Source organism: Syngnathus typhle, linkage group LG13, assembly GCF_033458585.1.
Source record: "Syngnathus typhle isolate RoL2023-S1 ecotype Sweden linkage group LG13, RoL_Styp_1.0, whole genome shotgun sequence".
Lineage (NCBI taxonomy): Eukaryota > Metazoa > Chordata > Actinopteri > Syngnathiformes > Syngnathidae > Syngnathus > Syngnathus typhle.
In genome coordinates, this window is record NC_083750.1 from 5,112,043 (window position 1) to 5,139,874 (window position 27,832).

Here is a 27,832-nt window from a genome sequence, read left to right on the forward strand (position 1 = left end):
TAGATGGTAATTAACCTGTTATGCTATTTTTGTAATATTTTGTTTGCTGGTGTGCATTTTTTTTTTCTTATGTAAAACTTGTGCCTTGGCTTAATAAAGAATGGGAAACATTGATTTACAGCACTCGAACCGAGTTTGTTGTATGAATGTGTCTTTCATTTACACAGAGTGCATCTTGAATTGTTTTAGATATACGCTATATACGTGCTCTGTGGTACCAGAAAAACCTCAATCAATAATTGTCATCGTGAATAATGACAAGATCGGTCAGTCAACATGTCAATCAATCTTGTTGATATCCATGCTCACTCACGTCCCATGCGGATAACTTGCGATTAAAACTGCGCGAATTATGGACATTCTGTCTCAATGGACTCAAGTGACATCCTGACTGATGCTTGAGGATGTTGGCAGTGAGTAAAACATGAGTAGTGCCCTAAAAAACAAGGCCACAACTAAATGTAACATCAACTGACAGGTCAACATCAACAGAAGACATAGCAGTGACATTAGAATGTGATTTGAACTAGATAGTATTGGAGGGTGCAAAATAAGAGGCAAGATAATACTAACTGAGGGCGTTGAACTACCAGAACGTTCCATATTTTTAATTGAGGCAAATTAATTTAAAAAAGTATGCAGTTTGTATCATCAATCAAAGCTACTTTACGTTTGTTACAAATTGTTCAGCTAAGTGACGATAGTATTATGTAGAAAATTGTAAATACATGTTAAAGAAATGCAAACCTAATATTCATACCATGAATTAAATCATGTTGTGTTTCCACTCTGTGACATAGTAATTTTAGTTATTTAAAAGTACCCTCTTATTATTTAAAATGTAAATTCATAAGGGGTGGGGTCTACTCTCTCTTATCGAGCAAGAGCAATAGACTTGTAGAGGAGTGTATGGTTTATCATAACCAATTCACACAACTGTTATCAGACAAGGAACATTGTGATAACTCAAACAAGACATATGCTGACTGATTGCATGCATTATCATGTACAAGTTTTACATGTTTTTTACATCGAGTTTAAGAGTCTTTCAATATTAATAGTGGAGTTTGTTGTCACCATATTTTATCATAATAAATTCCCCTTAGTTTTTAATAAAGAGACAATTGTATTGTAATCTAGTACTTTTCAGTGATGTCACTCACTCTGTACCGTTTCATTAACCTGCAACATAATAATCATAACAACGATCTTGACTGAATTTAATTGAATTGAAAGGGCTGACGAGCCGAGGAGAAGACTTCATTCATTCATTCATTCTGCAGTGGAGGAATATGGCCAACCATGTCCTTTCCAATTCAGCACTGTGTGTGTGCGTGCGTGCGTGTGTGTGCGTGTGTGTGCGTGCATGAAAGGGGCATTGATGAATAGAAATAATTTGGTACAAAAATTAGGGCACAATTAGGACACGGTTGAAGATGATGCAGACAGACTCTGTGGTGCTATGGTAGAAGGCCGCAAAACAAAACCAGTATTGACTAGAAATTTTACATAATGAAAGGATTCCCTTCCCTTGCTCTCCACAATAACCATCCCCCCATATTCCTCAATACAATTTTCCCTGGCTGAGTGACATCAGTAACCATAGCAACTGTATGTTCCTGTCATAAAGTAGACAAAAGGATGATATTGAAGATGGTTTTCATCTGTGCCTTTTGCTAAAATTGAAACAAACAAAAAAAGACAAATTAGTCTAAGGGCTAATATTTTTTGTTTTGCTTAAAACTCGAATAATAACTGTAACCAGAGTTACAAGCAACTGTTCATGAATGAAAATGTTTTGATTGCAAATATTTTAACAGATATTTAACAAATTAACTTTGTCTTCTAACTTCAACAATTTCGTCCATCCTAAAATGTGTGTTCCAGATGATTCTTCATTCTCAGACACAATAAGACAATATCTGAAAAGTTAGTTCTATTTTTGAAAATGACATTTTGTGTACCTAGTTTAATTGAGGTTGGGGGGTTTGAATACGTTGATAAACAACATACAGCGATGTTATCGCTAGAGTTTGACTCCCCCTAGTGTATAAAAGGTCAAACGCTTGCAGCTCAGAAAATAATATGTGTGACGTCACCGTTGATGGGGTTTGAAGCCAAATGAGTTGAAAGTTCACACACTTGGTTGATGAGTAGTTACTTAAATTCAGGTGTGCAGAAGCATGCGTGTGATGCTTCCTCTAAGTTTCTAGGTGGGTTGGTTTTGGTTATTCAGAATACTACTGACATTCCTGACAAGGTAACTAGTCTGTTGTTTTTTGTCCTAATGATAATGGTAAATAATCCCGAATGTTTTTTTAGAAATTATTTTGGTGCAATTATATGGTCACCAAGTTTGATGCATTCCATTTGCTGCAGATGACAAAGACAAGCTTGGTAGTTTGACTGAGCAAGTAAGTAATAAAAATAAATAAATGGTCTTGCAAATTCTGCTAATCTACTTCATCTATTGCATGTAAATTCCAATGTTTCATTTTGCTAACCCTAGAATTAATTGACAGCAGTATTGTCTGTAACTTGGGAGCTGTTGTTTTTATTTTTTATTTTAAAGAGTTGATCAATGTTTTGCACTTTTGGTGAGACAATCCAATGCAATTTGATTTCTCACATGCCTTGCCTGAATTGTTTATTGAATTTCCAACTTGCACTGTAAAAAAAAAATGCACTGAATCATGACATAAAATGTCATTCTAAGGCTATTTTAAAAAAAAAAATGCTTTTATGTAAGCAACATATTTTAAGTATGGAAGATTTTTGTTCTGCATATTTACTAAAACGAGCAAAATTTGCCACTTTATTTGAAGTACAACTGTTTGACTAAAGCAGTTTAGTTAAAACTTATTTCTTAATGCATTCAAATAGTGGAATATTCTAGTTTCTTTTTTTTTTCTACTTATTATTTTATTTTATTTTTTGCTCAAGTGTGTTAAGTGTTCATGTCCAGTGATTTGTGTGTATTTGTTCCTTCTTAGCGTTTAGTCTGTCAACTCTTAAACTGATCCAGAGGCGTTTGACCAAAGAACTGCTTTTTGGTTTTGTCTTTTTTTATTATAGTCAGCATGGCAGCTGCTAACAGACCCCCAACAGCTCGCCCACAACAAGAGCGGGCACGGCACTTTCGTGCCACCAGTGGTGTACCAAACACCAGACAGCCGGACACAGGACCAGGATGCCCGAGCCAAGACCCAGGATCAACACACCATCCCAGACCTGTCTTCTATGTCCCTGCTCCGCCTCCACCTCAACCTCAATTTCTCCACTACCAGTGGCCCATGCCATTCCCCTACAACCCGATTGCTGGATTCTCAGGCATGGGTATGTAATACGAGGCCTCATTGCTTTTCAGAGATATATGTCCTGTAAACACTACACTCTTAAAACTGCGGTGTCGAAAATAACCCAATTTAGGTGGACAAATTTGACCGACACAGGAAATTGGATCAATTTGACCAAACAAAAATATTGACCCACTCTCCTGGGTCGGTCCAATTTTTTAAACTCAGCAGTTTTAAGGCATACATGTAAATTTTGTTTTTTTTAAGCATTCCCTTCCCACTGGCTTGCTACTTGACTTGAAGCAGCATTGCTATTTTGCTGCCTGGCAAGTTGTTGTTTTTTTAACGATCAATGGCTAGACTTTTCTTTGTGTTTTTGTGTTTTTAATCATTGGTGGCTGTTCAGTAGCTGGAGGCCTTTAGCTGGTTTGTCAAGAACAGATTGTGTTTTGAGAAACTTGCCATGGATAGCAATAATTGCAACTCACTTTTGAGCTGTGCAATGTCCTTCTCAAAGCGGTATTGTTAAGTACAGAAAATATTCTTGCCAGGAAGTATTTTTGAAAGCTGAACCAATGTCACCCAGCAAGCCATGGGCAGAGACTGTAACAGCCTGCATGGTACATAAAGATTGGGAACGATGGAAAATTAAACATGCTGTGGTTGTCATTTGCTGTTTAATAGTTACATAATTTAAATATTTGCATATTTCGGACAGAACAATTGATTCCTTCTATAGTTTTCTATTGCTTTTATGATATTAACAGATTTTCTTTTTTTTTTTTTTAATTTAACTTTTGGACCTTATTTTTTCTACCATTTCTCAGGCTATGGGATGATTATGCCCCCATTCCCACCTTCCCCCTATATGGAGGCGCCAGCTTACGTCATGCCCCACCCACATGTTGACTACAGACATTTTCTACACCCCATGGTCCATGCGCAATGCCCACCGTATCAGAACCCAAACCAGACGAGAAGATTTCGCGGTCCGTTTCCTTTCAGTGTTCGTCAAACAACCAACTCTGAAGTCCAAACGGAACCTTCTGAAGGCTCTGTCAGTGACAAAGAGGGAAGCGTTCATGGAGATTCCGGAACAGGAACTGCTTCGTGTTCTCCATCTTGCAGATCTAGCTCCCAAAAACAAGATTCTGTCGAGGTTGAGAAGTATCGTTTACCTAGCGTGGACATGGATGTCCAGCGCAGTGGAAAAAGCAGTCCCAGTTCTGCAGAAAATAAAGCTGTAGAGTCCTGTAGTGAAACATCAGAAAAACAGAATGGGCCTGCAGACATGTGCAATTATGAAAATGGCCCTCCCTGCAAGAATGACCGTTGTAATATATGGTCAGTGAGCTCTCAAGATAGTATGATCCCGATGTGTAACTCTTCACAACAAGAGGATGAGTCTATTCAAGAAAGGCATGTCTCTGTCAGTGATATTTTAAAGTGTTGGAGAGCTGGCGCACCACAGGAGGGAATACTGAAAGCAACAGAGAAGGAACTTTTTCACAATGAAGATCAGCTGGCTTTCAAAACTCGTGAGCAATACGAGGGGCCTGTTTCTCATACTGCCAAGAAGACTGGGAACGGTCCCAGGCTTCTAGGATACAGAAGAGAAAGTGGAGAAGTCGGGGCGCCTCTTTCTAAAAAGTCATCTGATTCCCAGAATGAAGGTGCACAGTCATCGAATGAGTTCAATGAATCCCAAGAAAATGACAGACTCTTAGATGAAAATGCTTCTGGGAGTGTCTCTTATAAATTGCCTTTAAGTACTCCCCGAGTCGAAAGGAAATTGAATGAGTCGGTGTGGTCTGTGGAATCTTTAGGACCCTTTATCCCTAGTAAGGAATGGATTGTGCAAAATATGACGGCGTCACAGATGGTTGCAGAGATAGCAGAGGAACCTGAAGATGGGTTGTCAAAACAATACGACATTATTTTAGGTAACTGTGATGGAAACCAGAGCATAAACCCGCCCACCCCAGATTCTGCGCCAATGTCAGGTGGTTGTCTTATTTACAGTACCCCGGCGCAGAAGACAAACCCACCACAAACTCCAAGAAGGAATTCGGCTCAATCCCCTGAATCTCCAAAAGAGCAGTCTGGCATGAATCCTACAAAAAATGAACCTTTGACTTGTTCACAGAGTGATATCACACCTTCTGGTGAAAGTGGGTCTCCTGAACCTGCGGGTAATCAAAGCCCAAATCAGAATGCATGTAATGATGTGCAACAGGTGAAAGTTCCATGCATTGCTGACCAAAGAGAAACTCCTTCAAGCTCATTAGAAAACATCCCATCAACAGCCAAGTGCACACTGAATGATACAGAGGCTGTGAAATCGGTGCCTGAAGTGGAAAGCAATGATGACCTGAGCAATCATCAACTTTGTGTTCTTCTGGCTAATCCCAGAACAGCTGAATTCTCTCCAGGAAGAATGGGACATTGTTTTTGCATTGGCTGCCATTGCAATAAATTCCACGAACCCAAATATCCATTTGAAGAGTTAAAGTCAAATGTGGGATCAAAAGTAAAACATCGAGGTAATCCGTAGCAATATTCGTTTATCAGTTGTCTAACTGTATACTTAACACGCGATTATCTCTAGCTGTGCGGAAAGGGATCTTGACGAATGCACGAATACAGAAGAAATATGGTCCCTGGAGAAACAAACGACTTGGTATGTTTTTGTTTCAAACGAGCTGGTTTTTATTTCTAGTGCCGACACCAAAAAAGCAAAGTTTCCTGACTTTTATGTGAAATATATTTTATTCCCCAGCAAAGTACAACAATCATGAAGAATGAATTTAGTGCCAAGCCCCAAGTAAGTATCTTATGGTGATCTGTAATTGGTAAGTATCAGCAGTTGTATAGCGACCTTAAGAACTACAGCATTGCTAGCTTAGCCCAAATAGTTTATCTGCATTTATTTAAAAATGGCATACCCTCAATCTTTTGAGGGGAAGACTTTAACCAACAGATGTTGAATACTACATATAGAACCAATCCGTGTGATGTCATACAGTGAGGAGCCACCACCATACCTGCAGACACGCTCCGATTCTCAGAGCAGCTCCCCTTGCAACTTAAGCTCACGAGCAGCTGCTCTGATTTTGGTGCATCAAATAAGTTCTAAAATGATTCCAGTATCGCTACAATATGCTCAGGCACTACTCATTGCTGTTCTTTTTTTTTGGGGGGTCAACGGAGGCGGGGTTTTAGTGAACCAGGTGTTTTGTGAATAGCCACAAAAAAAAAAATCATTTAATAAGAAATTAGATCATCATTATGCCTAAGGTTATATATAATCATATACATTGAAATAAATAACTGCTGAAAATAGCATAATAAACCTTTCATTAAGACAACCAAAACAATGTTTTTTTGCAATTTCTTCTAGGTGCAGATGAAGATCTACAACGTTGAACTTTAATTGTTCATTGAGACGGTTTTAAATGTTAATTTCTATGTTGAATTCTATTAAAACTATTTAAAATTTGCTCAGTATCCATTTTGTTCAGTGTTTAGGAAAGCATGCTCTAGTTTTGCTGATTAAATCACTTAAAGTACATGTATTGCCAGACAAACAATGAAATAACACTACCTTGTGAAATTTTGGCATTTTATTTTTACAGTTTATGCACTGTGCTGTAAATGAATGCTGAAAAAAATTGTGGAATGAAGATTAAGTGTCTTAAACATTCTGCAAATGGCACAATGCTTGTATATTGTAATTGATTCCCTGAAGATTGTTTAAAGAATGAAATTAAACATTTTAATGATCATAGTTGCAAGCCACCAAGAAATTGAATTGTATATATTTAAAACAAAACCAATTTGAGCCACTCTGTTACAAATCATGCCCCAGTTGGGCTATCTCCTCCACAAGTAATTCTATGTCCTCGTGCTGTGTAGCAGGGTTGGCAAAGATGCATCTGAAGAAATTGACTTTGGTACTTGTAGGCTGGTAACCAATCATAACAGAGCCCTTTTCCATCAGCCTTCCTTTAATCTGAGGAGCTACCTGGAGTCAAGTGGGGCATAATCAACAGCAATATAAGATGCTACAGTACAATCTTTTTTTTTAATAGCACTTTCACAACAAGGTGTCAATGAATTATATTGTGACTCTTGTGCAATTCTATAAAGTTGGAATAAAGCATTTGTGTTCTAATCTCTACAGACCTGATGGAGTCTCTTGTCTCTGTCAGAACCTTGTGGCATGCTTCTCAGACTTGGAGGAATGTACCAGAAACACACGTTGCTGTGCTCAGGCTGTGTGAAAAGCAGAGGAAGAATGTATCTAGATTATGAAATTGAAGATCTAAACAAATTCTTGCTTACTTGAATTTTGAAAACTAATTCGAAATCTTTCCTCCTTTGCAGTAGATCATATAAATACTTTGCATATCCCAAGCACTTGTTGACCTGAGCTCCAAAGCCCTCTGTACCCTGGGAAAAAAGAGGCAATCATACTTAACACATCTAGAAAAAGGACAAAATGGTGAACTATAAATATGAGTGTAGATGAAAAATGGTAATACTACTACTTGTGAATGGCACTCTCACTCTTTGTAATAGTAATACCTTTGCCTTCCACACGAGCCAAAGTTTGAAGACATCCACATGTCTGCCACACTGGATGCTCTTATCTCCAGTATCATAGCTCACATCATAAAATTTGTCTTTCTGGAAGAGATATGGAGCCCCAAGTTCATTGCACTTTTGTAAGAGGCCCTGTGGACAAATAAAATTCATTAGGATGAGGTAGATAAAACGTGGAGAATAGTTTGATTCAATTGTGAAGATGTATCTCACTTGCCATGCATGGTAATTCAAATAAATGAATAGATGAATAAATAAATTACATGCATAAAACTCGACTTACTTTCTTCTTGATCTTCTTGATTAAATAATTCATTAATAAAACAGTCATCTTACTTTCTTCTTGATCAGGATGGCTGAGCACTGCAGAGGAACACCCATCATTTTGTGAGGGTTCCATGTTACTGACCACGCTCTGGAAAACATCCATTTTGTTAACTAGAGCTTTCTGTCACTGAGTCATATTAATAGAAAAATAATGTACACAATATGTTTTGTTTACTAATGCACTACCTTTCAATGCCCTGTAGCTTCGCCTTATGTCTGTCTGACAAAAGTAAACATCCGCCCCATGCTGCCTGGAAAGTAGGAGTGAAAAAGAACACAAAATGCAAAACTGTAGGTTCTACATTCTATATGCATACAGAATACACATCCGAAGCCATATTTGTACTTAATGATTACAAAAATAATTTTATATAGGTTTCTGGCCGGGACTTACATCCACATGCATCCATAAAGTGTGTCTCTGACAGATGTCCGCAATGGCATTGAGGGGATCAAAAGCTCCATACACGGTCGTGCCAGCCGTTGCATTCACATAGAACGGAACCATGTTCTGGAGAGAAGAAATATAAGTACGTACCACCTTTGTCATTGTTGCACATTGCGTAAAAGCAACAACCCATCCATTCAACGTAATTTTCCCATTTTGCGGTGTTACCTTTTCTTCAGCCGCGAGAATAGAAGCCTCAAGTTCTTCTGGAATCATTCTCCCTCTGAAAAAGTTCCAAAGTAGAAAAGGTTGTCGATGTGCTACATAATGTACATATTGTATTCTACATCGTTCCACTTTCTTTGTCTACGACTAGACGGAGAAAATATGAGAATAATGAAACATAAAGGATGAATGTTCTGATGGCCGCACCATTGTGCCAAAGCAAGCCTATTCATTGATTTATTGTCCTACATGCACATCACATTATGACCGCCTAATGGACTGTAATTCATGTAGGCAATATCAATTTAACAATGTCTGTTGATCTGGCTTTGCAGGTCAGAATAAATCCTGAATGTGCGCAAACCATACACAAAAGACAGCACAGGTGAGCAAACATGTACACTGTTGTGTATTATAAAAGGTTTGAAAACAAACATGCATCCTTAACATACCTTTCATCACATTTCACTACAAACACATTTTCAATGCCCAGTCCCAGTACTGCAGCAGACTTCTTGATTGAATAGTGGCTCTGTCGAGACAAAACCACAATGAATTATGTATCTTCAGCTGTCTGACTTTAGGAACAAAATCACCCTTATTTTTTTTTGTGTTATCGACACACTCTTGAATATCCATCAGTAGTAGACATATCACAGATATAGACAATTTGATTACATGTTCGGAAGTGAAGAGAGCCAAGTGAGGCAGAGCTCCCATTCCTCTTGTCTTCACTTCTGGGTAGAAGTAAAATCTTGCCACCAGTATACTGTACAGGTTGGAGATTGTTCCTCCTTCAGGGAACATTTCATTTTATTCACAGTATATACAGAATTGACTTTGTAGTCGCAGACTTTTAGAGGACACAGACATTACCTGGTGAGAAGATCCCATCTCCCTCCTCATTAGACCATCTTACAATGCTAAACATCTTCTTCAGTAGAACTTCCTCCATTAGGGTGAAGACTGGAGACACCTCATATGTAAACCTACAAAAAATGCTTTTATACGGCAAGCCACATACAACATCTGAAATTTTTTCCTCTAAAAATCTTACATGTTTGTGTTGGCTATGCTTGTCAACCATTCACCAGCAATACCAATCACATCCAGACCTGCGAACAGTTGATTGAAGAAACGAGGGTGGCCTAGGAAGGGAGAAGGCCATAGGTCATACATATAGTACAGTCCAAATAGGAAAATATTCATCATCAAAATTCAATTTAGATACAGCTCGCAATTGTTAGAAAGAAAAAAGATGCTTCCAGGAATGTCCGGGCAAACGTCAGACAAAAAGCACACCTGTATTGACACCATATTTCAGCGTGTCGTGACAATCCACTAATATTTGCTCAAGAGTGTCTGGTTTTTCAGGCAGGTCTAGACTAAAGCCTTCCAGTCCTTCTTTGAGTTGGTGAGGGTGGTGAAAGTCCAAAACCTGAAACATAATAGGCATTGGTTTGCTTTCATTGCCTCTTAACTGGTGACCTATTTAATCTTTTGGGTTATGAGAGAAGTACCTTGGAATTTTGGTGATAGGACTTGCAAATGTAATTTATTAATAAGTTCACAATTTCCTGCAGAAATTCCCTTGTCATCCCTTCTCCCCCTGAAGTCGGCAAAAGATCTATTGGCATACACACACACGTTTACAGATTTCCAGAATATGCAATTGCACATTTTACACAACCAAGAAAAGAGGGCATACATGAATTTTGCACCAGTTATATTCGGGTTGAACTGATGATTCTGTTGTCAATACTCATTAAAATGAATGCTTGTAATAACTTGTACTGAATTTTGGTGGTATATTTAATGTGAGGTCTTTCACTGAAAACTTAATTGCGGTGAACAGAAAATAGTAAAAAAAATAATGATGTCATAGGCAAACTGTAGAAGTACTGTTGCCTTGTTCAACTCTCACCTTTGCAGTAAATGTCACTGAAATCAGTCACCGTGTCTTTGTTTTCCCTGAGTGAGTCCTCAGGATGTTTATACATTTTGGTTGATTTGCTTGTGACACTGTCTGGAAAAAACATTACATTCAATATGTTCAATAGATCCTCATATCGTAAAGTTGGCCAGCCGTCTACCTGTCCACCTGGTGTCTGTCTTAAGGACACTGCAAGGACATTGGTGGCGAGGGTGTACTGAATCATTTGTTTAATATTCAAATGTCTTATAGTGAACAACAACACAGCTTACAATAACGTTTTTTCTAATGGCTTACTATGACGTCTTTTCTATCTATCTATCTATCTATCTATCTATCTATCTATCTATCTATCTATCTATCTATCTATCTATCTATCTATCTATCTAAATAAACAATTTAGCACGGTTAAAAATATACACTACCGTTCAAATGTTTGGGGTCATAAAATTGTTTGGGTGACCCCAAACTTTTGAACGGTAGTGTAAATATTATTATAATAAAATATTATGAATTAAATATTATAAATTCTATCTTATATTTGTATAAGATTAGATATAATCTATGAATATAAGTATACATATATATTATAAAAAAATTTACACAGAAGATTATATATATAATCTATGCATAATTATCTAAATAAATATATACACTACCGTTCGAAGGTTTGGGGTCGCCCAAACAATTTTGTGACCCCAAACCTTTGAACGGTAGTGTATCATTTTAAAATCACCATTAAAACCACGCCGCATCAATATTCATAGTGTCATCTAATCACACTTACCTGGTAGCTGTAAGAAATCCATATCAGTGCAAACGTTGGCTTTCAAAACAAAGGAAAATACAAGTTTCGGTGTAGAAGTGTACTAAAAAAGTGTAGGTGTAAGTCACATCAGTTACTCAGTGACTTTTCCTCAAATAACTTTGCCTGTGGTCAAAGGTATTCTTCTCAGACACGGTTACCTCGAGTGACACCCAAAAGGCGTCTAAGTAGCAGAAAGCAGCAGTAACACACAAAACACACCCAAAAGAGGGGAGGGGAGACTTGTTGCTGATGATACAATTACCGTTTTTTTCCGTGTATAGTGTGCCCCCATGTATAGTACGCACCCCTAACAATGGCATGCTGATGCTGGAAAAAAGCTTGTACCCATGTATAATACGCACCCAATTTTTATTAATTTTTTTTTTTAATTTTTTTTTTTTTTTTTTTTTAAGTCCCAAAGATCGTCACACACGCAGGGAGGCAATGGGTCCCATTTTTAAAGTCTTTGGTATGGTCTTAACTAGGCTGGATGTCATTTTTTTTGTTGGCGTTGATTTCTCCGACTGCCCCTAAACGCACCACCGCGCTCCGTGCGCAGGGGAAGAGGCGGCTCTGTATGGGAGAGACGTTGAAGAGGAATAAAAACAACCTTGGAAACCAAAACTTGCCCCTCGTCGTGACTCGGAGCCGCAACAAATGTTTCGGATTTGTGTAGGGTACATTGTGACAGACGGCAAACTCGCAGGTGATCGAGCGAGCGTCTGATACAAGAGCATTGCGGTCGTATGGAGCGTGTTTGAAATGAACAGCAGAGACGAAAGGAACAAGGCAAAGTGTTGTGAAATAAAATATTACCTGTAATACGCATTTTGTTATTTGCTGATTGAAACTGCTAATTAAACTGTGAATTGAAACTAATAGGTGGAGAACTGAACTCTCGCTCTTTATATAGCTGACGTGTCTTGCGCAACCGTTCTGCGCATCTGTAATGGCGGCCTCCGTATGACGTCCGGTCCGCGATGGAGATTAAAAAACAAACAATATTTGACAATAACACACCATCGAGGATTGCACCATCGCATCAAACGATGTGTCGTCAATTATGAATTTTACTAAGTGTGTTGGGCAGGATGGCTGAATGCGATGCGCGATTGACAACAAACAAGAAGAAAGGTGAGTTTTATTTCGGGGGAGATTTGTCATGTCTCGTCCCCAGTTTTGCTATGTGTCTAGGTTGCCATAGTTTCTGTTCGTGTCACCCCGCTCTTCCTGTGTCACCTCAATCGATGTAACGTGTTTTGTATTTAAGTCCTGTCTGCCCCTCGCTCACCGTTGGATCATTGCATGTGTTACTGTCATTCTGTTCCTGTCTTTGGTAATGTCACCCTGTCTTTTTGTTCCACGTTTTTGTCGGTCAGTCCTGTTGTTGGTTTTGTTGTACCATGACTTTATTTAAAAAAAAAAAAAAAAAAAAACTTTTTTTTTTCTTTGTACCCATGTATAATACGCACCCCAGATTTTAGGACAATAAATTAGTAAAATATTGCGCACTATACACGGAAAAAAACGGTACTCTCTCCCTTCATGTGTGCAAGGAAAAGAGACAAGCTTAGAAGAATCAACTGATTTCCTAACACAAAAAAATATTAACAAATTATAGATAACAACAACATGTTCATGTGCTTTCTAATCCACAATAGCTCACCTGAATTAATAATTAAATAAAGTAATTAATAGTTAGTCGCTAGAGCCTCAATCTGGTGTGATGGTGTGAATGTGAATTTAAAGGGCTTTCTGTCTTTCGCTCCAAATCAGATGGCATAGGCTCCAGCTCACCGTGAACCTGAACAAGTTGTAGAGAATAGAATCTATTCAATAGATAGATGGTTGGGTTCGGGTGCTGGAGCCTGGCCAGTCAGATCCCTTTATCTCCTGTAGGTATAAATTGTATAGAGGCAAACATACAGAATACCCAGGGAATTAGCCTACTTATGAAACAATGAAAGATAATTATAAAATATCAGTTTCCAAAAAAGCAATTAATCCCATTAGTTATGTTATTACATTGAATACTGGTACTTTAATGTATTTAAGATATTTCTTTCAGGTATCTTTCAGGTATCTAACCTTATTTCAGTCAGTCCTTTTTTTTTTTTTTTAGTTAAGAGTAGATATATTAAAATTATTTTAACAGGGGCTATTCTAAACAAAATAATCTGTACTTTGCCACCACTGTTGCACAACCCAAGGACTATATTAAAATTATGTGCAAAGCTTGAGTAAAGATTTTTTTTCAGGGTATATTATGACCAAGAACAGAACTGGTGGGGGAAAGTATTCAACTAAAGAGAATAATAGACTGAACATGATTGAAGATGACCATACTTGTACCTGGAGTGAGTTCAATGCGAGTAACTGTTGCGTTGCAGTTGAGAGAAGTCGATAGATGGCAGTAACGAGAAAGACTACTGTTGTCCTATGCTGGTTAATGCTGAAAGAAGAAGATTGGAAAGCCGGAAGTATCAAATGTAGGCGGGGCCAAACTAGGAAGTAAAAAGTATCAAATAACATAAACCACTACTTTGCTTCATAGTGATTTTAACATTATTTCCGAAGATGATCCCTGTTTGTTTTATCAGCATTGGATTATGAAGACCACAACGTAAGAGTTTTTGTTTTTTCCATTCCTGGCCGTTTATGCCACCTATGAATCGTCGGTTTACGTTGATAGTTAGCTTAGCATCTTCTTTGAAAATTGTAAACGTCAATATGCTGACAACTCTACCACAGCGAACAACGTTAAAGGCATGTCGAAGAAATAAACAACAACGTATCATTCGGAATAATGGTCGTGTCAATAAAAAAAATGCACATTGTTAATTAGTGTGAACAATATCTTTCGGAGCATTTATAATCTGAAATCTAATCAATTATGAAAGATGTAAGGATATTGTCGTCATGACAGATTAACTCAATAAATGATCAATTAATTATTGTACTCAGCAACTTGCTATCATTTTCACCATTCGCATTTAAAACTAATAAACATAAAGAATATAAGCTTGGGAGATTGAAAAATAAAATGAAATGGTTGAGAATGCTCAATTCTAGTGGCATGGAATTTGTACTCGTAGTTATAACGGTAAACTGCGAATTGCTGGCCATATAACCACTGTGTCTCCATAACTAGTTGCCTACATGTACACCATGTTGGTGAACCCTGTTTCGTTATAACATAATTGTATAGTTTGAGTGAGAAGACTGATGTGGTGACTGTATCACCTTTCCCTGCTTCAAAGTATGACTGCATAAAGCCCATGGACAAAGCGTTACACTTCTGAGCATGAGAATGGAGGAGACAAGCCGTGAGGCGGTTGCCACAGCTGTTCAGCGCGTGGCTGGAATGCTGCAGAGATCTGACCAGTTGGACAAAGTGGAGCAGTATAGAAGAAGAGAGGCCAGAAAGAAAGCCTCTGTCGAAGCAAGGCTTAAGGTGATCAGATGAAGAACTGTTTTGTCATGTCCATAATGTCATGCGATTCAATGCTTCTCCTACATCGCAGTACCCCAAAAAAGTATTGATTTATTCATTTTTTTGCATACATGTCAGACTGAGGTGTTTCAGATCATCAAACCAAATTTTAATATTAGACACAGATAAGGCAGATAAACACAAAATGCACTTTTCAAATAATTAAATTTCTTTTTTGGTATAAGATATTCAAAATTACGTGACCGTAGATGATAATGTTTAAGAACGTTTAATTTCTGAGCACCAAACTCGACTAAAGTGCGGTTCTTTGGCTGTTGTTATTTCTCTTGTCTCTTGAAATGTAATTCAAGGTTATTATGCGAATGTTTTTCAGGCAGCCATCCAGTCTCAGCTGGACGGTGTCCGCACCGGACTAACTCAGTTGCACAGTGCCTTGCTCGACGTGAAGGACATCCAGAGCTCCCTGGCTGATGTGAGCAAAGACTGGAGGCAGAGCATCAACACTATAGAGAACCTGAAAGATGTCAAAGATGCTGTCGTTCAACATAGTCAGTTGGCCTCCGCTGTGGAAAACCTTAAAAACATTTTCTCGGGTAAGTGTTCAGTTGAGGTCTGATTCAGAGACTCGAGGAGCAGGTCTATAATCTCACTCATTGCATACTGCTTATCTCGAAACATTGCATAACATGGCTCATATTTCATTCCTAATACAGTTTGTGAAAAGCGTACAAAATATAACACCGCAACATGTCTTGTCACAGTGCCAGAGATTGTGGAAGAGACCCAGCAGCTGATAGAGCAGGCAGAGTTGCTTCAGGCTCACAGGAAACTGATGGATCTGGAGAGCTCCCGAGATGATCTTATGTATGAGCAATACCGCATGGACAGCAAGAACACCAGTGACATGCATCTCATCTCCATCTATTTTGAAGATGTAAGTTTAAACAAAAGCAGGTGAAGATTTTTGCAATGCGTGTGTATTATGTTTGGGCAGTTAATCCAAATTTGTGATTTTGATCCTGGCTTTTCACCGTTGCTGTGAATTCCTTTGCTGTGAACGCAACCTGAATGCATTGTGTTGTGTGCAAAAACAGGAAAAACTTTTTAATGCTTGTCCTTTGTCAACTGTAAATATTTGTTTTGCTGCTCCTTTCAATCCCTTCTTTCCTCCCAGGTTCAGCGGTTATCAGATGAGCTTGCCAAGCAGTCATGGATGGTTCTGCAGAGGGCCATGGTTACTGTTCGTCGTGACCCCACCATGCTAGTGTCAGTGGTTCGTATCATTGAACGTGAGGAGAAAATCGACCGGCGGATGGTTGACCGTAAAAAACAGACAGGCTTCATCCCGCCTGGACGACCCAAAAGATGGAAAGACAAAATGTTTCAGGTGAGAGGAATTATTTCTTCTTCACTTTTACTCAGGCTTCCTCTGCAGTCCGATAATATTAGCTTTTTGCTATTCAACCATATTGATGATGCACAAAGCCAGTGAACATTTTTTAGCTAAGAAACTATTGACTTGTTTTATGTCCAAATTAAGTGTCTTTTTTTTTTTTTTTTGTATCTAATGCAGGTATTGGAGGGCACTGTCAGCACCCGCATCGAGGGCACACAGTCAGTGACGAGAGAAGCTGATAAAATGTGGCTTGTTCGTCTTCTGGAGATAACAAGGAAATATGTTTTAGATGACCTCATCATTGTCAAGAACCTCATGGTTCAATGCTTCCCACCACATTACAACACCTTCAACAGGTGAACATTTTTCCTCCTAACCTCTCACTTTCCAGAGTCTACAAATTATAAAAATTCTGTGTCGCATAGCTTTACTACTTTGAAAGGTTTAATAAGAGGACATGGACATGAGGAGGACATGCATTACAGGAATACAAATGAATTTTGATATTTGTTTGACTGGAAGCGTCTATTGTTTGCTAATATTCATAATTGTGTGCATATGTCTTTCAGGTTTTTCCGTCTTTACCACAATGCCGTTTCCGCTCGTGTCAAAGAACTGGCATCTGAGGACTTGGAAGCGAATGAAATCGTGTCCATGTTAACCTGGGTCCTCAATACCTATAAGAGGTACTGTACCGTATTTTCCGGCCTATAAGGCGCACCGGCCTATAAGGCGCACCGGACTATAAGGCGCACCTTCAATGAATGGCCCGTTTTAAAACTTTATCCTTATATAAGGCGCACCGGACTATAAGGCGCACCATTAATGCATCATGTCAGATTTTTAATCCAAATCAAATCATTCTCCATTTTATCTTTTTTATTTCAACTTCAGACGGAACAAATTACTTTATAATCATAAAATAATGATCCATAGTCTTTTTGAGTCATGATTCATAGTCTTCAGCAGGCCACTTATGATTGATTTCATGACACAATGCTTTGGGCCAGTTTAAATTTAGGAATTTGGTCCATATATAAGGCGCACCGGACTATAAGGCGCACTGTTGGTTTTTGAGAAAATTCTAGGTTTTTAGGTGCGCCTTATAGGGCGGAAAATACGGTATATTTAAACACACAATGCCTCAAGTACCGAATGTTTATCATGTAGCATTATGGAATGTTTACCTCCTAAAGAGCATGCCAATGTTTTTATTTTTTGGACATTTAAATCAAGTTTTTTCCAGTTCTTGTTTCGGATATGTTTTGATGCAATATTTTTGGTAAGTTTCAAATCATATTAAAAAAACTGTCTATAAAAGTCCCTTGCTTCTCCACGGATTGTGTAAATCTAGCCCAGTGTTGGTCCTGCTGCCAGTGCGCTAAGAAGCAATCAGACATTGTTCTTGTGTGTGCTTCATAGTGCAGAGATGATGGGCCATCCAGAGCTTATTGCTGAATGTGACATCAACCAGCTCGAGTCTCTGCTACCTCAGGATGTGGTGGATGATTTACTCAGCAAATATGTCCAGACTTTCACAGTAAGCGCCACAATCGATAAAATGCAGACTCGGAAGGAACATTTCTTTGATGGAGAAAATAAACCGTTAATTTATCAGTCAAGGAATATTCAACACATTTTCATTTGAATGTTTCTGTATTAATATATTCACCTTGACAAAATTACTTAACATTACACCTATGTCAAATACATCTTGCATTGAATGTTTATTGCTATTTCTGTCTTCAGTCTAATATTACCGGCTGGCTGAGGAAAGCTCTTGAAACAGACAAGAAGGACTGGCAGAAAGAAACAGAGCCTGAGGCTGATCAGGATGGGTACTATCAAACTACACTGCCTGCCATCGTCTTTCAGGTAGCATAAACATTTTTTTTACACTCAGATTAAGAGGCTATTTTTTTACCTGTAACATTTGTCTGATGTATATATTTTCTGTGTGTTATCATTCTATGCTTTTGACAGATGTTTGAACAGAACCTGCAAGTAGCCGCTCAGATCGATGGAGACTTTAAAGAGCAGGTTCTCAAGCTCTGCCTGAAACAGATGAACTCATTCCTCATTCGGTAATGTTTTGATTGTTACCATCGATTGTCTGTCTGGACCAGAGGTTGTTCAAGAGAAGTGTCGACTTAAACATTTTCTCCATGCTGTGTGGTGCCTGTAGGTACAGAGAAGAGGCCGTGGCCTATAAAGAAGAACATCTGCGAGATCGACAGCTTCCTCAATGTTACGTGCAATACATGATCGCCATCATAAACAATTGCCAGACATTCAAGTAAGTGCTAGTCTTACTTGCTAAGTATTATTAGTTTTTAATTGTCTTTGGGGCTCCGTTATTCATTACTTCAATAATGGAACTACCAATGCAATATTAATACTGTTTGACACACATCCAATATGTTGTTTAGAGAGTCCATCAACAGTCTAAAGAGAAAGTATTCTCAGTCCTCGGAGCCCACTGACAGTGATGCTGCCATCGCGAGGACACTCAACGAGGTGGCCAAGGAGGGATGTCAGTTCCTCTTAGATGAAGTCTTCTTGGACCTTGAGGTACGAAGGTGACAAGTTTTATGTGCTGGATGTTTCAGGTGTCCAAATTATACTGTGCATATAATCTTGCAGTTATCAACATTTAACTTGTCATTTCCAGCATCACCTCAGTGAACTTCTAACCAGAAAATGGCTGACAGGATCTCATGCTGTGGATACTATCTGTGTGACGGTGGAGGACTACTTCAATGACTTTAACAAGATCAAGAAACCCTTTAATCAGGTAAGAAATACATTTGTGCAGAACATAATCATTATGATTGCGACGAACCTAAAAATAATTGTGTGCCGTGTGTGCAGGAAATGACAAGTGAAGCCCTTCGCAGGGTTGTGGTGGACTACATTAAGGCGGTAATGCAAAAGAGGATCACCTTTAAGAATGCTGATGAGAGGAGGGAAGGAGCTGAGAGAATGACCAAAGAGGCTGAGCAGTTCAGGTTCCTCTTCAGAAAACTGGCTGCTGTGAGTTCTCATGTTACCATAATCCAAAGTGCAAAACTTGCATGACAACTGTACCTATAATGGTTCATCTGTTAGGCGGATAAGAATGAAGTTTATGGTTAATGAAGATTATTATGTTGTAGGGAGAAGACACAGATCGTCTATGTGGCGCTATTGTGGCCATTGCTGAAGTCTTCAAACTGACCGACCCGACACTGCTCTTCCTGGAGGTCACTACGCTGGTTTCCAAATACCCTGACATCAGGTACCAGGGCTCAATTGGCGTATTTAAGTGTGATCTCAAATATCAAAAGCGACTGACGTTATTAAATATGCAAAATACTTTATAATGAATATGAGGTTTGTTTGCAATTTCTCATTTACTTTCTTTGTAATATCCATCCATCCATTATATGTACCACCAATTTTTTTTTTTTTTTTTAAATCTCTCTTCCTTTTAAATGATGATGATGTATCAGTGAAATCATAATTATACCAGAAATCATTGTACACTGAAAGCAGGATGATTTACTGTCCCCTTAGGGAGGAGCATATCCAGGCGCTGCTAGCGGTGCGCGGTGATGCGAGCAGGGATATGCGCCAAATGATCATCGGAACACTCAGCGAGAACAAAGTATCTTATGCAGGTGTCACACAGCCCATCTTCAAAGACATCACTGTGCCCACTATCACCATGACTACCATGACTACCATGACCTCCATGGCAACTGCAAAGCTGCTTAAATAAAGCCATGTTGACCATTTCTTCCTTCAAAAAGGATAATATGATTTTCACCTCAGGATACTGGGTTGTTTATTGCACCTTCCTGTTTCTGTTTACTTGCTGTTTAATCGCCATGCTGATTTGTGCTCCAGAAAATTGTAAATTTACCGTTGTAAAAATGAACTGCCCATTCAAATATATCTATGTCATAATTGAAACTTTAAGAATCATTGAGGACATACAGAGGAACTAAAGTGCTTAATCAGCTTTTTTGTCATTTGTTTTGGATTCCACCGTAACGGTCCTTTTCCCATTCAGCTGAGAAAGCTATTATAATGATCACCTTTTGGCTACTCGTTAGTGAAGAAGGCTACCAGTAGAGTGAGAATGAATTGATCATCTTATCAACAATTTTGATAATTGATTATTTAGCGCTATTGTTTAACTTAAAATTTCAGACTTACAAAAGTCCGATAACAGTTAAATTGATTCCAGTGTAATTGACATTAAACAATAACTAATAGCAATAGTCCATTAACGAGTAATCTTTTTTTTTTTTTTAATAATGTAAAAACATTTTTTTACAATGAATCGATCAATTCTATAAATATTCAATAGTGACAGCCAGCCCTAGCTAGCCGTTTGATACACTTCTGAAAATAAATTCACTCAAATTTCAACCAGCCACATGCACACTGTCCTCACACAAGTCAGGCAACTGTACATACCATTAGCAACTCCTGTTTGAAAACAGCTGAATATTACAAAGCAACACTTCACTTCAATCTGCCTGTTTACATTTCAAATGATCACTTATAAACCATGTCTCATTACTGGTGAGATATATTTGGAAAGGCCCTGGGTTGTCCTTGAGGGTGACCTGGTGACCCTTATGTGTATATAGTGTGTGTTCCGTTTGCAAAAATCGGTGGTATTTGTAAATTATCAGTCTGAATAAATCCTACAAATTATGTATTGTTATAACCTTTACTTCATTGCATGTTTCTCAATTATCAATCAAACCTTTATTCATATAGCACAGGGGTGTCAAACTCGTTTTTTGTAGTCATAGCTATTATGACTGTGAACCCAAATAAATGTATGAGCATCTCATACAGTAAAAGCTACAAAACAAACTGACAAACAACTCGTTTTCAAATCAGATGAGTAAAAACTGGTCAAATATTAAAAAAAAAAAAAAAGATATTAAAAGTGAAAACAATTTGCCATCCTAGTAACGACACGAATTCGATATACAATTTATCTTCTCGGGCCACATAAAATGATGTGGTGGGCCGTATCTGGCCCCCGGGGCTTGAGTTTGACACCTGCTTTCAAAATCGGAAAATAAACTATAACCAAAATGGGAAGAGTCAAGAAACCACGAAGTAAGTTGTGTTTCTTGAACCCAAACGCAGTCGTTTCCATACTTAATGCGTCCAGTTGGTGGCGGGGTGTTTGGGTGAGTTGAAAAAAATAGCATCCGCGCAGCAGATTCAGGTGAAGAAGACTCAGTAGCTGGACGATGCGACTAATCCAAGAAACCGCAAACTGTGGCACGAAAAAAACTGTTTAGCTTTCGGGAAACCTTTTCAAGAGATTCGTTATCACTTCTACGAATCATTTTACGTCATACATCGCCGAAGCTGTTTTAGGTAAGATCAATTTGAACAGTGAGCATATGTGATGTTTTCAACCGCACGGGGCTAAGCTAGTCACGGACCCATTCACTATACGTCATGTAGCAGAAGCTAAACGCCACCATCATTTTGCTAGGTAGATTTAATAATCTTGTAGGGGGATTTTAAGATGGGTGTGATCTAACGTTTATTGCTGTGTTTGTAAGGGTTGATGCGGTCACATAAAGCAAACTTCAGCCACAATTCCAGCATACAGTACACATTTTATTTTTGTTATTTTTAATTGGTTAAATAATATTTTGTTATCTGAAACGCGTATGTGTAAATCGAGGATAGAATCAGTTACGAAATAGCTCTGTGTAAACGTTTTTAAGTACATAATATTAATGATCTAAACGAGGCCATTGAGAAGAGAGTAAATCAAGGCAAATGCAAAGAAATTAATTTATGACAAATTCCACCATGTAATGCAAACCAAACGACATAGTCGTATGAAAAAACGTTGGGAACACAATTTTCAAACTTTTGAGTCATCGGTTGTTCGAAACAGGAAGTTCAATTAAATGTCATAGCAGATGACTACAGCAACATTTGACAAGTGAAATCAAGTATATTGGGTTTATAGAATGTTTGCGATAAGTGCAAGAAGTAAAATAAGAAGAGTGTTTCAATATTTTGATTATCAACCATTTAACCAGTCTCATTTCCTATTTGAACACTGGGTGGTGGTACCCACTTGACATTGAAGAAGAGTAGGAAGATGAAGAACTCTGATGTGATGCCTTATCATGGCACTTTGTTGATGAATGGGTGACCTTTCGATCGCACCATGCAATCCCTAGTAGGCATGAATGACAGTAAAAATGTTATTGGATATGCTTATGTTGATACAATTCACATGCTGTGGTTGTTCTTGACCTGTATGATTTGCTTTTCACTTTTAGGTTCCTTAGACCCATTGTAGTGCTCTTCAGCCACACACTATGGTGGACTACTACCAGATTCTAGGAGTACGGAGAGATGCGTCTGCAGAGGACATAAAGAAATCGTCAGTTGATACGTTTTACAAGTTTATACAAATATTAAAAATATCAGTATGCAGCTCTAAACTGTCCTTTTTTGAAAAAGACCACTTGATGTCCACAACATGATATCAGTGTCTAAGGGCTCAGCTTGTGAATATCACATGACGGTTCGACCCTTGACAGTGCAATGTGCGCATCCAAATTCGTAGGATTTGTTTTTGAGGAGCCTTTGCAGGCTGGGTCCTTCCAAGTCTTCTCGTATAGCCCCAGAAGAGTCAACACAACTTACATTTGTGTTGTTGTAACTGTATACGTCATTCAAGTAAACCGCTAATGGCATTTCATCATCACCTTGAATTAGCATGCTGTACTTTTTTGTTCTATTTCAAAAGATATCATTTGTGTAGAATGTATTAACACAAGTAACGATAACCTCCGCCCATCCTGGTGTGTAAACAATGTGGCTGTACCGCCTTGATGAACCACACCCACTAGCACTTGTTAAGCCTGTTCGACTCGGCCCAATTTTTCTCATCTCAAGAACTTCTCATTGTGGGAACTATGATCCATTGTATCTCAGAAATAGTGCTTGTTCATCTTATAATGCGACAAGAGCAAAGACGTAACAGTTCCGACACTTCTTATTGACAGGCTCACCTTCAGGTCTGCTTGAAAATGGGCCTCATTTCTCCATCCTGAATGTTGCACCATTTAGTTTATTTATGATTAATTCATTTCATGTTGTACACTTGCTTTGCTCTTGACAGACCTAAAAAAAACATGCAGTGGACAGTAGAAGATGCTTTAAAAAGTGTATTTCATGCCGCTGAGTTTTGCACTGACCTTTGACAGGTACAGAAAACTGGCCCTGAGGTGGCACCCCGATAAAAACCCAGAAAACAAAGAAGACGCTGAGAAGAAATTCAAGGAGCTGTCAGAGGCTTATGAAGTCCTGTCAGATGGTTTGTAATATCTTGGAAATTTGCCAATGTGTACTTCATTAATTACTGTGGTCTTGTTGTCCATAAAATTGTTTTGTAAATGGTGGGCCATGTAATTTTTTTTTTTTCTATCAGTGAACAAGAGAAGCACATATGATCTATATGGCAAAGAAGGACTGACGAGGGGTGCTCGAGGGAGAGGTAATGTGATCATCCATCCTCAAAAAATTCTTCTGGTTTCCCAGACTGAAGCTAAACAAAATTTCACTTTTGTGTTCCACATACACTACCGTTCAAAAGTTTAGGGTCACAAAATTGTTTGGGTGACCCCAAACTTTTGAACGGTAGTGTAAATATTATAATAAAATATTATGAATTAAATATTATAAATTATATCTTATATTTGTATAAGATTATATATAATCTATGAATATAAGTATACATATATATTATAAGATTTTTTTTACACAGAAGATTATATATAATCTATAAATAATTATCTAAATAAATATATACACTACCGTTCAAAAGTTTGGGGTCACCCAAACAATTGTGTGACCCCAAACTTTTGAACGGTAGTGTAGTTTTCATCTAATTACTACTAAATATGTCCAAATGTTTTTAATGAATCTGTTATAGGTGGGCACTTCCACAATGAAGATCATTTCCAAGAACCCTTCACATTCCGTAACCCAGAAGATGTCTTCAGGGAGTTCTTTGGAGGCAGGGACCCATTTGCAGACCTTTTCGGTAAATCCATTTTGTTTTGCGTTTCCTTAATTTAGAAGCTTTTTGCTCACTCTCTCCTCTTGTTCTTCAAGGTGCAGATCCATTTGGTGATGATCCTTTTTTTGGCAGCGGACGGCGCCATCAAAGTCGCACAAGTCGAAACCGGACAGGGGGCTCATTTTTGGGGGGCTTTGTAGGTTTTCCACCCTTTGGTGCCGGCTTCTCGCCTTTTGACCCAGGTAAGAAACCAACAACAATGGGCAATCGAATTCACTCCATGCTACTTACTTAGGTTTTGTGATTTTCATTCTCCCCTTGCAGGCTTTGGTACGTTTGGCTCCATGAGCCCCATGGGTCACATGGGTCATATGGGTCACATGGGTCAGATGACGACCATGGGTAGTCTCGGGGGCGGGGGCTTCACCGCTTTCTCCAGCAGCTCCTTTGGGGGAGGTGGGGGAGGAGGCATGGGTAACTTCCGTTCTGTGTCTACTTCGACAAAAATCATCAATGGCAGGAAGATCACGACTAAAAGGTAAACACAAAGTTTTGTTTATCTTATTTCTCATATGAAACAGGATTGTCTCACTCTTGAGAGAAGAGAAAGAAACTGCGTATTTCTCCTTTTCCAGGATCATTGAGAATGGTCAAGAGCGGGTTGAGGTGGAAGAGGACGGCCAGCTGAGGTCACTAACCATCAATGGTAAAGAGCAGCTGTTACGACTGGAACACAAATAATAAACCACAAGTTACCTCAGCACAATACCAAGAAACTTGAGCTTGAAACAAAACATTGGCAACAACAAAAAGCAACAAAGAGTTGTAATAATAGTGTGGGCTTTTTTTTGTTTTTTTTATGTATATACATTAGTTGTGTTTAATTCCATTGATAGTCCCCTCTGGCAGATCTTGTGATCTAAAGTTTAACATCTGTGAATTTGGTTGACTTATGCGTTATGTTTAACTAGTTCTGAACTGAAACTGGCCTTGAATTTTAGGGTTAGTATTGATGCTTCAGTGTGTGGGACCACAATGTTATGACCCCTGACCCTACTAATATTTTGTGTCCACTCCTTGTGTGTGTCTGACAGCTCACGGCATTCCAAAAATGTAACTCAGCTTGTAAATATTACAAAAGTGTCAAATTGAATTATATAATGTGGGTAGATATATAAAGCATTATGCCCTCTGTTTATTGCTTGTTTAACCTTGTTCTTAATTACCTTTTTTTTTTTTTTTTTTTTTTTTAAATTCCAGCGCTGGTACGATGTATTTTTCTATCTTTTATTTAATGATGCATGTATACCTGTTGATGTTAAGTCTTAATGTTAAAGCTGCACTATGATGCACAAATACCATGAGTCATTCTATACATTTTCCTGTATTTCAGACGTTCAGACGTTTAGCGTACTTTGTAAACCAATAAATTTAAGTTTCATTCTGAACTTGTAATCATGATCATTTGGGAAAAATAATAATAATAATTATATATATACATATATACACTACCGTTCAAAAGTTTGGGGTCACAAAATGTTTTGGGTGACCCCAAACTTTTGAACTGTAGTTTAAATATTATTATATTATCTTATGTTTGTATAATATGAATAATATAATACATACATACACAGTGAATATAAGTATACATATATATTATAAGATTTTTTACACAGAAGATTATATATATAATCTATAAATAATTATCTAAATAAATATATACACTACCGTTCAAAAGTTTGGGTTCACCCAAACAATTTTGTGACCCCAAACTTTTGAACGGTAGTGTGTGTGTGTGTGTGTGTGTGTGTGTGTGTGTGTGTGTGTGTGTGTGTGTGTGTGTGTGCGTGTGTGCGTGTGTGTGTGTGTGTGTGTGTGTGTGTGTGTGTGTGTGTGTGTGTGTGTGTGTGTGTGTGTGTGTATATATATATATATATATATATATATATATACATCGATACACGTCGATTAATCGATATAATGCTCTACGATTTATTGGCATCGATGCTAAAGGTAAACATCGATTTATACCGTGTTTGACCTCGGACATTAGACGCGACTTTATTTTGAAATCCAGTTCATTGTTGCTTGCTTCCTCTTTCCGGGAGCAGGGAGCAGTGCGCGCCGTTGCTGCACATGAAAGGGGAGTCGACAACTAGTACGCGGCTCCTGGGCTGGTGCTATGGCTCGTGTCCAAAAAGATGAGGAAATTGGCTCCCCTTTAGGCTTCAAGTCATTCTTTGGAAGCACTTTGGATTCCAAAGAAAAGATGACTCAACGGACAAGACACGTGCAGTTTGTAAATCCTGCCATGCGGTGATCAAATATTCAGGGAGCACAAATCTTGCCGCACATTTAAAGAAAAAACACGCCATCAAAGTTCAGTGTTAAAGTAAGCAATTTGTATACTACAATACTCTTGTAATTTCCTAAATAAAGAGTTTGCAGTACCTTGTTGATTTTGCGTATGAATTGTTATAAATCAGGATATTGTTCTATATTTTTTATTAAAAAAAATAAAAATCTATCGTAGAGCACTATATTGCGATATATCGTGAATGAATCGCAGCAGGCTTTAAGATATCGGCAAATATCGTATCGTAGTTCTTTATATCGATATTATATCGTATCGTGACAAAACCCGCGATTTACACCCCTAATATATAGTATATATATACACACATATACATATATAGTGGAAAAGAGACAAAAATAAATAAAAAGAAATTGTCTCCATTGAATGCCTGCCTAAATTCATGTTCATTGTTTGAAAATGAAATGCATTCACCCCTTGCCTGAATAATTACGAAACAAAACTGACTACAATCACAATGCTCCATGTCTGGCAAATGTTTTCTTTGTGGGGCTCATCTAAAGTATGTTATGTGTCTGCAGACTGCTGAACTTGTTACGCTGACCTTTGTAATTCTAGTTCCACGATATTGCTGCGTTAGAATTTTTCTTTCCGCTGCGAAACCAAACACTCGTGTTCTACACTCATCTTAGACCAGTGGCTGTAATTTACAAAACAGGCTGGACAGGCTGGAATATTTATTTATATATCTTTATTAATATTTATTATCTGTAATATTTAATATTTTGGGAAAATCAAATGTAGACAAGGCAGACTGCGAGTTGAAGTCTAACAAGTAACCGCTTTCCAAAGAAGAGCTGTCCTTGGTGCTGAACGAAACTCTTTTTCTCTCTCGCTCTCTCTCTCTCGCTCTCTCTCTTGCTTTCTGTCTCTCTCTCTCTCTTTCTCCCCTTTCTCTTTCTCCCTGTGTCTCTCTATCCATCCGTGATCCGTTTAGTCCTTCTTACCAGGGACTGTC

At 38.2% G+C, this 27,832-nt stretch overlaps 5 protein-coding genes across 6 annotated transcripts in view; 4 read left to right on the forward strand and 1 right to left on the reverse strand.

Moving 5' to 3' along the window:
• The window catches only part of cahz (carbonic anhydrase), a 2,804-nt gene extending 2,690 nt beyond the window's left edge, over nucleotides 1-114 (forward strand). Inside the window, exon 7 of the mRNA XM_061296013.1 lies at nucleotides 1-114. This exon is cut by the window's left edge and continues 298 nt beyond it. The gene's annotated coding sequence lies outside the window, so the exon portion shown is untranslated.
• Nucleotides 115-3,080: 2,966 nt separating this feature from the next.
• On the forward strand, nucleotides 3,081-6,722 carry buc2l (bucky ball 2-like). The gene is made up of 4 exons (XM_061295712.1): nucleotides 3,081-3,336; nucleotides 4,124-5,839; nucleotides 5,905-5,976; nucleotides 6,697-6,722. Exons 1-4 carry the CDS (start codon nucleotides 3,081-3,083, stop codon nucleotides 6,720-6,722), a joined length of 2,070 nt encoding a protein of 689 aa, XP_061151696.1.
• A 179-nt stretch (nucleotides 6,723-6,901) lies between these two features.
• On the reverse strand, nucleotides 6,902-11,811 carry gad3 (glutamate decarboxylase 3). Its single transcript, XM_061296133.1, has 16 exons — nucleotides 11,562-11,811; nucleotides 10,766-10,867; nucleotides 10,362-10,468; nucleotides 10,144-10,279; nucleotides 9,899-9,989; nucleotides 9,718-9,830; nucleotides 9,520-9,635; nucleotides 9,294-9,373; nucleotides 8,845-8,899; nucleotides 8,623-8,739; nucleotides 8,415-8,479; nucleotides 8,238-8,316; nucleotides 7,884-8,033; nucleotides 7,641-7,748; nucleotides 7,482-7,571; nucleotides 6,902-7,320 (listed from the first exon to the last, which is right to left on the reverse strand). The coding sequence occupies exons 1-16, from the start codon at nucleotides 11,581-11,583 to the stop codon at nucleotides 7,147-7,149; spliced, it is 1,605 nt and encodes a 534-aa protein (XP_061152117.1). The 5' UTR covers nucleotides 11,584-11,811; the 3' UTR covers nucleotides 6,902-7,146.
• A 2,234-nt stretch (nucleotides 11,812-14,045) lies between these two features.
• On the forward strand, nucleotides 14,046-21,139 carry exoc3 (exocyst complex component 3). Of its 2 annotated transcripts, XM_061295706.1 has the most exons (16): nucleotides 14,046-14,205; nucleotides 14,843-15,036; nucleotides 15,410-15,629; nucleotides 15,798-15,970; nucleotides 16,211-16,423; nucleotides 16,610-16,788; nucleotides 17,002-17,118; nucleotides 17,855-17,972; nucleotides 18,182-18,307; nucleotides 18,416-18,516; nucleotides 18,618-18,728; nucleotides 18,862-19,003; nucleotides 19,104-19,226; nucleotides 19,304-19,465; nucleotides 19,588-19,709; nucleotides 19,988-21,139. In XM_061295706.1, exons 2-16 carry the CDS (start codon nucleotides 14,887-14,889, stop codon nucleotides 20,190-20,192), a joined length of 2,262 nt encoding a protein of 753 aa, XP_061151690.1. In that variant the 5' UTR covers nucleotides 14,046-14,205; nucleotides 14,843-14,886; the 3' UTR covers nucleotides 20,193-21,139. The 2 variants fall into 2 exon arrangements, with proteins under 2 accessions (XP_061151690.1, XP_061151691.1); XM_061295707.1 differs by lacking the exon at nucleotides 14,843-15,036 and having other exon boundaries at nucleotides 14,050-14,205.
• Nucleotides 21,140-21,644: 505 nt separating this feature from the next.
• On the forward strand, nucleotides 21,645-25,948 carry dnajb6a (DnaJ heat shock protein family (Hsp40) member B6a). Its single transcript, XM_061296016.1, has 8 exons — nucleotides 21,645-21,823; nucleotides 22,753-22,856; nucleotides 23,686-23,795; nucleotides 23,910-23,975; nucleotides 24,414-24,524; nucleotides 24,596-24,742; nucleotides 24,825-25,038; nucleotides 25,136-25,948. Exons 2-8 carry the CDS (start codon nucleotides 22,792-22,794, stop codon nucleotides 25,239-25,241), a joined length of 819 nt encoding a protein of 272 aa, XP_061152000.1. The 5' UTR covers nucleotides 21,645-21,823; nucleotides 22,753-22,791; the 3' UTR covers nucleotides 25,242-25,948.
• The last annotated feature ends 1,884 nt before the right edge of the window (nucleotides 25,949-27,832 follow it).

Bases quoted from the DNA above. Each gene is read 5' to 3' on its own strand.
- dnajb6a (XM_061296016.1), top strand. From the start codon at position 22,792: ATGGTGGACTACTACCAGATTCTAGGAGTACGGAGAGATGCGTCTGCA. The intron at 23,976-24,413 runs GTAATGTGATCA...AATCTGTTATAG, and splicing joins GAGGGGTGCTCGAGGGAGAG to GTGGGCACTTCCACAATGAA. The intron at 24,525-24,595 runs GTAAATCCATTT...TTGTTCTTCAAG, and splicing joins CCCATTTGCAGACCTTTTCG to GTGCAGATCCATTTGGTGAT.
- exoc3 (XM_061295706.1), top strand. From the start codon at position 14,887: ATGAGAATGGAGGAGACAAGCCGTGAGGCGGTTGCCACAGCTGTTCAG. The intron at 15,971-16,210 runs GTAAGTTTAAAC...CTTTCCTCCCAG, and splicing joins TCTCCATCTATTTTGAAGAT to GTTCAGCGGTTATCAGATGA. The intron at 18,729-18,861 runs GTAAGTGCTAGT...TATGTTGTTTAG, and splicing joins AACAATTGCCAGACATTCAA to AGAGTCCATCAACAGTCTAA.
- gad3 (XM_061296133.1), bottom strand. From the start codon at position 11,583: ATGGATTTCTTACAGCTACCAG. The intron at 9,374-9,519 runs GTAATCAAATTG...TTGTCTCGACAG, and splicing joins CTCTCTTCACTTCCGAACAT to AGCCACTATTCAATCAAGAA. The intron at 8,740-8,844 runs GTAACACCGCAA...TCTTCTCTCCAG, and splicing joins TTCTCGCGGCTGAAGAAAAG to AACATGGTTCCGTTCTATGT.
- buc2l (XM_061295712.1), top strand. From the start codon at position 3,081: ATGGCAGCTGCTAACAGACCCCCAACAGCTCGCCCACAACAAGAGCGG. The intron at 3,337-4,123 runs GTATGTAATACG...ACCATTTCTCAG, and splicing joins TGCTGGATTCTCAGGCATGG to GCTATGGGATGATTATGCCC. The intron at 5,977-6,696 runs GTATGTTTTTGT...AATTTCTTCTAG, and splicing joins CTGGAGAAACAAACGACTTG to GTGCAGATGAAGATCTACAA.